Below are 12,523 nucleotides of genomic sequence, written 5' to 3'. Positions count from 1 at the left end.
AATTGATAAATGATAATAAAACTATAAATACAAATTTTAATTGAAACAAAAAATAAATTCAAGACAATTTTATTGCAATGTCTTTATAATTTCATTATTGCTATTTACTAAATATTAAATACTTCATCCTTTTTCTTGATAAATTATTAACAAAAAATAAGTATTAAAATAAATATTCATTTATTAAATTTACACTTTTAACTTGTTTTCATTCATAAATACGATATTTTCAAAGAAAATACGTTTTAGAAGATTCGCAGGTGATCGGTTGCTTCAATTGTACCTTTTGCAGCATTGTTATAAAAAAACTTATAACAAATTAATTTATTATTAATAAAGGATTAAATATGTAATAATAGGTGGCTGAAATAAAGCTACACTTTCTAACGTTCATTTGCAATTGGTACAAGTCAGTACCAAATAAGAAATATAAAAAAAAGTAATTTAAGAGGTACATATTCGGCAACTCTCACCTTTACATGTTAGATTACACTAATTTACAGCAAAAAATTATTTTGAATCAAATAAGAGGTGTTTCTTATACTGTTTCTGTATTTCTGAATACTGTAAATGATATCACATTGTAAATCTTTCTAGCACGTCAGATTTCCAAAATAATTGAGGTTTAATACGCAAAACATAATTTTTTTGCGATATTTGGTAATTTTTTATAAAGAAGATTAATGATATATTAAAATTATGATTAATATATCATTAATCAGTCAATATATTGTTTATCTTTTATAAAAGGCATTTCTTTTTTTTTGACATTTTTTTAGCCATATTAAGAAGAATTTTAGTAGAATTTTGCTAAAATAGCATAGACTTTCGCTATTTTAGCAAAACTCTGTAAATCTTCAAAGTACCTAAAAAATAAGATAGCAAAGAAAATATGCATTTTATAGGAGCAATATATTCATAACTTTTGAAGTTATAAGTCAGAATTTCAAGATATATTCAAGATAAGATAAGTCAACCTTCTTTAAAAAAAATCTGTAAATATCGCAAAAAACTATTTTTATACATTAAATTTTTATTATTTTAGAAATCCGATATGCTAGAAAAATTTGGCTTTCTTGTGGCATTTTCAACATTCAAAAATCTATAAGAAATATCATGTCTAGTTCAAAATAATTAAAAAAATATTTTTTATAAACTAGTGACATCCGAACAGTTTAGAAAAAATTTTATTTAACGAATTAACCTATACATACTATTGCCATTGTTGTTAAAATCAAACAGAACAACACAAAAGCTATACGATCAACAGCTGTGCCTGCTAAAATCCATTCTAATTGCGTAATACTTTTCGTTGGCGAAATAATATTTTGTCGATCTCCATCGTCCGAAATGTTAGATGTCGAATTAGTAGTGGATTCCTCCGTAAGTTTGCCACGCATCTCTTGATTTGGCGTAGGCCGTCGTGATTCGATCTAAACAAATTATTAATAATTCAATAATGTGAAAAAATTAAATTTTATAGTGTACAAATCCTTTTATGTTTATAATTTAAATAATTTTTTCTTATTAATAATTTTATACAAAAAGTAAAATTATATTTTTAAAAAAATATAATTTTACTTTTAACTTTTAAATACTTCTTACAAGTATTCTTCAAGTTTTAATATTTGTTATTTTAAATTGTTTTTTTAATGTTCGTCAATTTAATTTTTGTAGTGAAAAATTGATCTATTAATAATTTCTAAATAACTAATCAAAATTAATATTTATAAATTTAATAATTTTATTTAAACTTTAATAATTTAATATTTTCATTTAAACTTAACTTAATAAAATTCTGTTAATGTGGTTATAATGATTAATTCTGAACCATACTTATTTAGAAATATATTTATATACATTTCTTAATAAATATAAATCTTAATTGTAAAGTGTTTATTAATTGTGTTTATTAATTACCATATTTATAAGATCGGAAAGTCCTAACAGCTTTCCAGGCCAACCTAATAAACATAGTTTAATATTTCGGGGAAGTGGTTTGCAATAAATCCTTTTCGACATGTTGATTACCAATACTGATAATATCAACGTAATTGTTTCTAAACAAAGGCAACCACTAAAAAAATAAGCTGTAAAGATAAACATTAGTTAACAACATTCTGTTCGCCGTCGTTTCTAAGCGAAATTTGTTTAATTTAACAAAATATAAAAATTTTATATATTTAAACTCTTTTTATACTTGTTTGTTTTGAATAAACATGAACGGTGCTAATATAATAACTATATACATAATGTATTGATATAAATAGCGAGATGTTTATATGATATAGAAAAGTATGTTATGTATATATTTATTGATTTATATACAGAAAAAACAATTTTGTGCCTTGGTATTATTGTATATATATATATATATATATATATATATATATATGTGTGTGTGTGTGTGTGTGTGTGTGTATATTTAAATACGTATGGTTTGTGTCCAAATTGATCAGCGATCGAGCGATTTTTTAAAATGTTAATAAGATATATTTCTCTGTATTATTTTAAAACAAAAAAAGAATACGAAAAGATTGGATTTATAAAGTGTGTTTGATGCAAATTCTATGTTTCACCTGCTTTAGGATGATTGTTATCAAAGTTTATAAAATTACAGAACAACATGACAAGTGATCGAGTTTATTTTATTGTAATTGCTTTTGTCCTTTTGTACACTAATAAATAATATGCATAATATATTCCTCTATATCATATAAATATCTCTTGCCATCTATATAAATATACAAAGATATAAAAGGAATCTTTTGCATTAGCTTACCTATAAGCGGAGGGTTTGCAGTTAATGGTACTATAAGGCTCATGAAGACTAAAAACACGGCGATGATTAATATAGTACATGCTGCAACACTGACTTTTATTTCACTTTGAGGTGGTAACCAAAACGTGGCCAGAACCAGGAAAACTATAGCTGAAAGTTCATATATCATAAATAACATATATTTAATTAAATTTTAAGACCGAAGCTGAAATATAAGTTTAGATTTTGAATTAATCTCATCATAATCGATTAATTTAAATCGTGCTACATACTGTTATGAATCAGGTTGCTGTTAACCACGTTTTTCATTTCAAAATTATGTTATTGCATAAGATTGTAAAATATTTTATTTTTATAAAAGAAGATTTATAACAATACAAAGCCAAGAAAAATAATAAAATAGAAATAAAAAGAATTTATATTAATATTTATTTTAATATTTCATTTAATTTAATTATTTTAATATTTCACATAGTTTTTTATTTTAATAAAAATTTTTTATATTTATTATTATTTTATATTTTATATTAAGTTTTATATTTTTATTGAAACAGAGAGAAAGAAAAATATAAGTTAGAATTTTATTTTTTTATTTAATATGTATATTTATAGTATTCAAATAAAAATGAGAAAAGATTAATTATGTAACGTATTGCATATTTTATTATGATATATTGCAACATAAAAGGTTTCTTTAGGTTCTTTATTATTTTATTATTTATTATTTTATATCAAAATATTTCTGAATAAAATATAAAATATCTTGTAAAATATCTTCTAAAATATTGATTTTTTTTATTTAAACATTTTTATATGCATAATTAAAGAATTTACTTTTTATGCACTACCGCTCATTAATTTTGATCCCAGATTTGTTAATTTCTCTAGAAAGGATGAATATGATACGTGTGTTTTGCACAGAAACGAATCTATTGCTGTTGTTGTGTAAACACTTTCAACACTAGCATGCATTGTATTTATTTATATAAATACATTACATTATTTATGTACATTATTTATATTACATTATTTAGAAATCTTTGAAAACTGTTGCTTTCGAAGAAACGGAGCTATCACCGGCTAGTGTTTGATCTCTAGAAATAAGCAAAATACTCGTGCAATCACGAGATGCTCGTAGTGTAGATGCTCTTAGTAGATAAGATGCTCGATGCTGTTTTGAAACGAATCATCATATTATTATTATTAATACATACACAATGAAAGAACTTCGATGTTCACTTTGTAACACTATGAAAACTTGTGTAAACGTGTAAAGTTTCTCAGTAAACAGCATTTGGAAAGGTTGTCAATCGAAAAGCGATCTGTCATAATCGCTTTGAGAAATGTAGACGTAGAGCATAGTTGGTGCGAAATTAATTGCCTGTAGACATAGACAACCGTCGAGTGAGGGCATAAAGTAGGAGGGCAAATTTGTCAGAATGTATAAATGTATATATCAAATGGGACACAGATTCTAAACAGCTCGCCAGATCCGTACTGACTCTGATGGAAACGAGGAAGAAAAGCGTGTAAATTACGATTATCAAATATCACCTTGTAGCCGGTGGCTTGCGGAGATTGTGTTACAACTCGAGAACTGTTGTCAAACCGTTAGTTGTCAACGGTTGGTTTATCGATTTTGATTGTTAAACCATTATTAAAAAGAAGAGGCTATTGTGGGCTAAAAAACAGGAGATAGACCACTAGTTAGAAGAAGAAAGTTCTTTTCATAGACAAATCAAAGTTTGAGTCCAAGAACAAGTTCATTCGTTCATGCGACAGGTTTCTTGTTTGCATTCAGCCCACAGTCAAGCATGGAGATGGTTCTATCATGGTTTAGGAATGTTTCAGAAGTGGTACCTTAGAAGTTGGTAACTTGGTAAAAATCAGGAAGACGGAATCATAGACTCCAAATGTTATTATAATATCCTGATACGTCATTCCATTATTTCAGACACTTATTAGTCATTTTACACTACAGCAAACTAACGATCCAAAACATATCTTCAATCCTTGCAAAAAGTATGTTCAATCAAAATAATAGGTTCTGAAGAATATGATTTGGCCATTTCAGTGTTTTGATTGTAATTCAATTAAACTCTTTTGGAAACATCAAGTGCATTGAAGATGTATGTATGTATGTACAACGAGTCAAAATCACCTTTGAAGATTGTTACAAGGAAAGTGGGCTGCAATCGAAACTGAAACTTTAAACGAATTGTTACTGCTAAGAATGAATACATTGATGAGAGAAAACTTTAAGGAAATCAAGGCTTAATTCATTTTTAAACAATGTGTATGAGTAGAAAACATGTTTATTTATTTCATTATTAATAAATCCATATTTATCATAAGCTAGTTTCTTTTGTAAGTAGTTTTTCTTTCCGAAAAATCAACGATTTGGGTGATGTGTTGAAATTAATGAACAATAGTTACATTAATAAAACATTATATGATTTTAAAAATTGATAATATTAATGTATAAAAAACAATATATTGTAAAAATTTTATTACCTATATCGACATATTCCCGACTTAAAACTATGAAATCTTGTAACATTATTTTTATATATGAGAAACGATTAAAATATGATCTTTAGAGACGATTAAAATGATTTATTTTATATAAGACACAATCTTTCTTGTCTAAACAATAATTACTCACCGGCAGCAGGCATGAGCAATGTACTGCAATAAAGCGCTGAATTTCTTTTTAAAGTCATCTTAAAATTCAGATTAGTGTATGGTTCTGGACAACAGGAATACATGACCGATGCACGCGATTTGCTCACATCCAATAATTTCCATTTCGCATTTTTCACGTACAAAGGTTCCTATTATCATATGTAAGGATTTTAACATTTTTATATGACATATAATACATCTAATAAATTATATTAGTATAAATTATATTAATTTTTATATAATATATATTTTATATCCAGAGTAATTTATGTTATATACAGGGTGGGATATTTAAAGCGTTACAAGTTGATATCTTTGAAAATATGTATAATAAATAGCAAAAAATATTTCAGACAAAAGTTGCATGGTTTTAAAGGGAACATAAGAGTGTGTTAATGACTTGATCTTGAGTGATCGTTTGAAGATCACATGAAGTTCACCTTCAATTTCTTAAATGGAAACCCTTATTTTTTATTGCATATTCTTATAGCTTATCTCATAAGTTTCTCAAAACATTCTAAAGTACTTTTTAATACATACTTTTTAAGTTACGAGACTTGAATTTGCAATTTCAAATATGTTTTTTATATTTATATATATATATATATATATATATATATATATATATCATAACATATCATACATAACATATTTGAAATTGCGTATTCGGAAGGAAGGGACCCCTCTATGATCTTCAAAAGTACGCACTTTCAGGAAAAATGACCTGAATAAAAGTTGTAGGGTTGTTGTAGGGTCATGAAGAATTATCTTTTGGTAGCCTTAAACTTGACTTTGAAAATCGTCTAAAGATCAATATTGAATTTTTAAACTTCCTTTTTTGATTTCGAATTTGAAAAGGGCGAGAAATTTTACATTCAGATACGTTGTCACGTCAAAATGATCAAAGTGATCCCTAGGAACCATTTGGAGGTCAAATTAGTGAGAGTCATAGAATATGTAATAAAGAGCGATATCGAAAAAACTGAGCCGAATAAAAGTTGAGAGCTTACAAAATTTAACTAAATAAGGTCCCAGGAAATTGATATTGCTGAGCTCTCGGGAACTTAGAAAATTCGACTAAATAAAATACAATATGTAAATAAATAAAAATAAATAAAAATAAAAAATATTTAATTTTAAAAAAGATCTTTATTATATTTTTTTTCTGAGAAAATTGTGATTAATAGTGTATGTTATATAAAATATTAGAATAAATAACTAAAATATTTAAATATAATATTTTTCATATCTAATATTTACCATATCTTCATTTTCTCTCAATCGCATATCGATTTGCTCGCCATGAAACGTCCAGGAACCAAACGTCATGTTGCAAACTTGAGTGTCAAAAGGCCACAGACGAAAATCTAATTCGCAAAGTCCAATAAATTGCGCCGGTGGCACCCATAACACTTGACCATCATGGTAGATGATGCAGTGCGTATCACCATAATGCTCGACTGTACCTGCAGTTCCACTATATAAAAACATATCGAAGAATTTTCTGATTAAAATCAGATAAAGAATTATATCATCAGATACTTGGATAATTTAATATAGATTTAATATTTTCCAGATTCCCAAGTACAAGTAATTTATTTACATTCGGTTTGATTAAATATTATAAAAAATATATATATATATATATATATATATATATATATATATATATGAAAATACTGGCGAAAATATCAAACAGTTTCATAGTACTATTTTTTTTAAATATCTGTGTAAGAACTGAGTACAATTCTCTGAATTGTTTATAAATCATTCAATATTTAAATTTGCATTGATTGTCACAAAAGAAGAGTGTATTGTAATATAATATAATATGTACACATGTATATTCCTTAATTCTATGGAATTTCAAAAAAAATAAACTTACATATGTATAACTTACATATGTATTGTGTTTGATATTTTTGTGTTATAATTTCAAGAATTATTTTAAATATTTGCATAGTTTTTCTAAAAAGAATTGAGATAAAATATTGTATACCTGTGATATAACAAAATATCCGGTTGCCATACTTCGTGACTTCCCACGTGGATATTTTGGATATTGCCATATTTTGTGGGATCCCATTTAAGTTTCTCATCTGTCCATACCTATGTATAAAACAGAAATTGATAAATTTTGAAATAAATATTTAGTACATTGACAATTTTAATTAGTAAGCATTGATAATTGTTTGTAACATTAAGTGTCAAACCATTTTATTATTTCTACAAAAGATTTAATGTCATCAGATATCAATTTCTACTTCTAATTAAAATAAAAGGATCTTATATAAAAAATAAAAAGATTTTATTATTGAAAACTAATACCAGCGTATATATTTGTTAAAAATCTAATAATACATAATTATTGTACTTATATATAAAGAAATACAAAAAATTCTGATGTGTGAAATAATGTATATACTCTCGAATCCAATCATTGTATGTACATCAGTTTGATCTTAAGAAATCTCTATGTTTAAAGTTTACAGTAGAATGTATAACCGAATAGTATATTATATATATCATGCAATATTGAAACTATTTTAGAAATTTAATATTTATCATTGGAAAAGTGTAAATTTAATAAAATGTTATTATTATTATTATAAAATTATTATTATAAAATTCATCAGATTTTTTATAATATATAATTATAATTATTGACTACAAGTTTGTGTTAATTCTGATACATACATGAGAAGCCCATCCATTGACAGTGATAGTTGATTTGAAATCATTCTGAAAATCGGAAAAAGTCGATATAGAACTATATGTATAGAATTATATAGTTATATGTATATATTTTGATATTATGCATACTTACTATATTAATATAAAGTAAAGCAATGTCAAAGTTGACCACCGTAGTATTAAAATGTTGCGTTGGTCGAGCAAACTTATCGTACTTCACGAATAGATCTTGCTTTAATCGATCGGTCCAAGTATAATTCCACATAGGAGATCCTGTTAATCGTCGAGGAACACTGTCAGAAGCTATAATCTTATTATATGAGATACAATAATTTATACTTTACTTATATATTTTTTTTTTCTTGAATTGTTATTACTTCCTACAAGTTTTCTTTATATATTCAATGTTTTCACATATATTTCACGTTTGCATATTTTATCATAAGATTATTTTTAACATTATAATGTTACTTTTTATTTCGTTATGCATTTTATTATTTATTTTATTAAATTGTATCTATTTGTACAAACTTATTATTATTTTGCAAACATTATTATTTTGCAAATTTATTATTATTTTGCAAACATCATCGGCTGTACGTGACACATACGTGTTTTGAAATACTAGGACTCATTCATTCCCACAATTTGCTTTGAATGACAGTACAAGTGGATAAATGATAAACGATCTGTAATCGGTGGTAAATAAGGAAGCATGAATGTCTGTCGACGAGGAATATCTCTATTATCATAGATATATTTTGTTGATGTGATTTCAACAACTCTAACTTATGAATATTGATATTAAAAAAACTGAAAAAAAACATATAAGCTAAAAATTGTAACATGAACTGATAATAGTGTTGATAATAATATAGCTGAAGGGGATACTCTACAGTACATAGTAAAAATATACCTATATAATTATAATAATTATATGATATATATATATATATATATATATATATACATATATATGTGAAGGAATCAATCGACATGTGTGTATATGTATACATATATAATATGTATATATTAAAATATAATATATATATATATATATATATATATATATATAAAATATGTATATATTAAATGAAAAGATTAGTAATATGGCTGTAATATTTTATTTTCATGACAGTATGAGCAAATAATTTATATTAAATTAACAGAAGATCAAAATGAGCAAATTTATATTTTTATATTTAATTATATTTTATGAATTTGTTAAATGTGATGTATAATATTATTGGTGGATTTTAAATAAAATTTCAAAACTCTATATGATGTCATTACTACTTACTTTCTGACGTACTGCTCACATACAACACTATATTATTAAATATAAGAAGCGTTATCGCCGTACATACAATACAAGAAGACTGCATCGCGAACTGAAGTGTAGATCGTCGTTGAGTTGACACTGACTATGTGAGAATCATGATACGTCGCTATCATGACAAGCAAAAGTGATAAGAAGGGGCTACTATAGATTTAAATAGTTAACAACCTGTTGAATAGACATTTTGTCGCCTAGCGCTGATCAATGAAACGCAATAACTTTGACCTCTTTACTTCATTGAAGACACGTTATTTAGATCGAACCTTCTCAATTGCATGTTACCTGCAATAACATATTCGAAATACTTATTTTATAAATTTATTATCGAATTTTTATCTACATTCTATAACTTATTATCTGAAAGAAAATTTCTCAAAAAAGAAATTACCTTGAAATTGGATGATCCTTTCTATTATAATGTTTTTGATCAAACTAATGATTATGATTTTTTTGGAAAAATTAATTAAGAAAAATTATTTATAATATTTTTATTCTTTTTAAAGGTATACAATTTTATATTTATCTTAAATTCTTTTAGAAATAAAATTGAATCTAATTCTTTGAATTACTTGAAAAATATCATTTTTAAGTACACGCGTGCGCATATATGAAAGAGAGAGAGAGAGAGAGAGAGAGAGAGAGAGAGAGAGAGAGAGCTTTCATCTACATAAGAATCTTTTTGTCTATTTATTAATTGCTTAGAAACTGTAACTATTTTAATTATATTTAATATATTTTTGATTAAAAAATATAGCCTGATTTTTACCAAAATTAACCTTCCAGCGGGTGCGCGCGTGTATTTCTTACACGCGTGCTGGTTTTTAAGGGATATAGGTAAAATCTTTTTTTTAGAAGCTTAGCTCCCCAAGGTATTTCTTGAGTCCATTCCGAATTACGCATGAAACGCTTGAGAATTTCGGAATTTCGATTTCCTGGGCGATTTTTGAATGGACTATAGTAGCTTGATTCAGCTGATATTAAAAATGAACGCCGAATGAAACGGCAAAAAACGTTTAACTACCAATTGTGTTCAAAATACTTTTAAACAAAAAGACGAAAGTAATAGCTCGCGATCGAGCGAGAGTGAAAATCATTATATCATAAATGCAAAAATACTGTAGATTTTATTAATAATTGCAAGTTAGTGTTTTTGATTTATTGATAAAATCTTTTTCGCTTTTATAAGATTCTCTTTTTATTTTTATAGGATTACAAGCTGATAATTTCGATATCAAAGTTTTTTGTAAAAATGATAATAAATTCACCTTTCAATATGGAAAGTTTTCTATAAAATAGATTTTTTGCACAGATAAAGTTATAATTTTCTGCACAGAAAAAAGACTTTCGATAAAAAATCTTACAAGTTTTATAAAAAGTAATTAAGAACATTAAAAGACATATGAATTTATCACTAGTTCTTTAAACAGTAATTCTTGAAACAGTTTTGTCCAAAAGATAAATGTGTGTGTGTGTGTGTGTGTGTGTGTGTGTGTGTGTGTGTGTGTGTGTGTCTAAAAATTTTCTTTTTTTGAAGAAAATAATTTAAACATGATATAAGATATTTTATTAAAACAATATTGAAAATATTTAGCGAAACAAGCACTATTAAAAAAATGTTTACTAATGCAAAGCAATAGCACATGTAGATCTTGTTACTTTGTTACATCCTACAGTAACGAGTATGAATTACGTGCGTTTATGCAACAGTCGATATCGAGAATAGGGGAACAATCTTTACGCTAATATTAAACTTGAATACGAGCTTATGCAATGGAGTATGGCTACACTGATCTTCTGTGCAGGCAACGTTTTCCACTAAAGAATAACTATTACTTATCCGCTTTCCTTGTCTCTTATATATACATATAAATATTTTATGAGAAGAAATTAGTTTAATTTATAAGAGTTTCTTTACTTTAATGCTGATTCAAGATATCTCAAGTATTGTAAAATTTTTATTTAATTATTTTTTAGAATTATAAATATATTATAAAACGTAATTTATGTTAATATATTATATTATACATATATTATATTAATTTTATATTATATGATTTTATATCATTTTGTGAGTTTGTCCGTTATTATATTATAGAAGAATTAAAAAATTTCAGATCAGTTCATTTAGTTCAGTTTATTTAAAATTGACTTTCTCGGTAGAAATATTAAAATCAGTTATCGCAACATATTCCTCAATTTTTAACATTATATATTTCTATAATTAAGTTTATAAAACTTAAATTCCACTGAACTTTAACTAAAAAACTAAAGCTAAAATTGTTTCTATTATAGAAATATGTTTTTATTATTATAAATATATTTCTATTATTTTGCTTTCTATTACATTGCTTTCTTTAAAAGCTTCAAAGCTTTCCTTTTTATTGCTTATAACTTGATAGTAATTAGTGTTTCAGTAATTAGTGTTACTTTAAAACTTACTTTGGAAAATTTAAAATTAGGATTTAAAATTAGGTAAAGAACTTGTCATTAAAAAGACATCAACTTTCTTGTAATGTTATGAATATGACCTTTCTATTAATATTTAATATCCAACTTATTTTTAAAAATATATATATATATATATATATATATATATATATCATATAATGTTTTGCAGACTTTTCTCTGTTCTCTCATTTGCATAAATATATTGATATTTTATAACATTTTATAACATTTAATACGTAGTAAAATATGGATATAAAATGAATGTAAGTACATCAATGTAAGGATCGATTTATCATTGAAATATTAATAAAATTTAATAAATCAATTAATAGATTATTAAGTATTACGATAGAAATAAAATATATGTATATTCATTGTATTTTTAATTTTTTCATTATTAATAAATGCAAAATTTGCTCATTTATTATTTATTCTATTTTTTATCTTAATCTATTTATTTCTTTATTATATTTTTTATACTATGTGATGTTTACTGTGCGCGCACTAATATTTTTATAATAATTTCTTTATAATATTTTTTAAATATAGAAAACAAATTATTAATTCACTTCCTT

At 25.0% G+C, this 12,523-nt stretch overlaps 1 protein-coding gene across 4 annotated transcripts; it reads right to left on the bottom strand.

Annotated features, from left to right (window-relative positions):
* Nucleotides 1-163: 163 nt before the first annotated feature.
* Nucleotides 164-9,652, bottom strand: LOC105423019 (acetylcholine receptor subunit alpha-like 1). 4 transcript variants are annotated; one of them, XM_089078063.1, is made up of 9 exons: nt 9,529-9,652; nt 8,295-8,434; nt 8,165-8,209; nt 7,467-7,576; nt 6,728-6,944; nt 5,448-5,616; nt 2,783-2,932; nt 1,921-2,090; nt 164-1,433 (listed from the first exon to the last, which is right to left on the bottom strand). In XM_089078063.1, the coding sequence occupies exons 2-9, from the start codon at nt 8,424-8,426 to the stop codon at nt 1,200-1,202; spliced, it is 1,227 nt and encodes a 408-aa protein (XP_088934189.1). In that variant the 5' UTR covers nt 8,427-8,434; nt 9,529-9,652; the 3' UTR covers nt 164-1,199. The 4 variants fall into 4 exon arrangements, with proteins under 4 accessions (XP_088934189.1, XP_088934174.1, XP_088934164.1 ...); XM_089078048.1 differs by having other exon boundaries at nt 9,462-9,620; XM_089078038.1 differs by having other exon boundaries at nt 8,295-8,464; nt 9,462-9,607.
* Between the last annotated feature and the right edge of the window lie 2,871 nt (nt 9,653-12,523).

Source organism: Pogonomyrmex barbatus, unplaced genomic scaffold, assembly GCF_055798465.1.
Source record: "Pogonomyrmex barbatus isolate J1 unplaced genomic scaffold, ASM5579846v1 scaffold1, whole genome shotgun sequence".
NCBI lineage: Eukaryota > Metazoa > Arthropoda > Insecta > Hymenoptera > Formicidae > Pogonomyrmex > Pogonomyrmex barbatus.
Note: the sequence above shows the minus strand (reverse complement) of the source record. Positions and strands in the feature narration are given on the sequence as shown.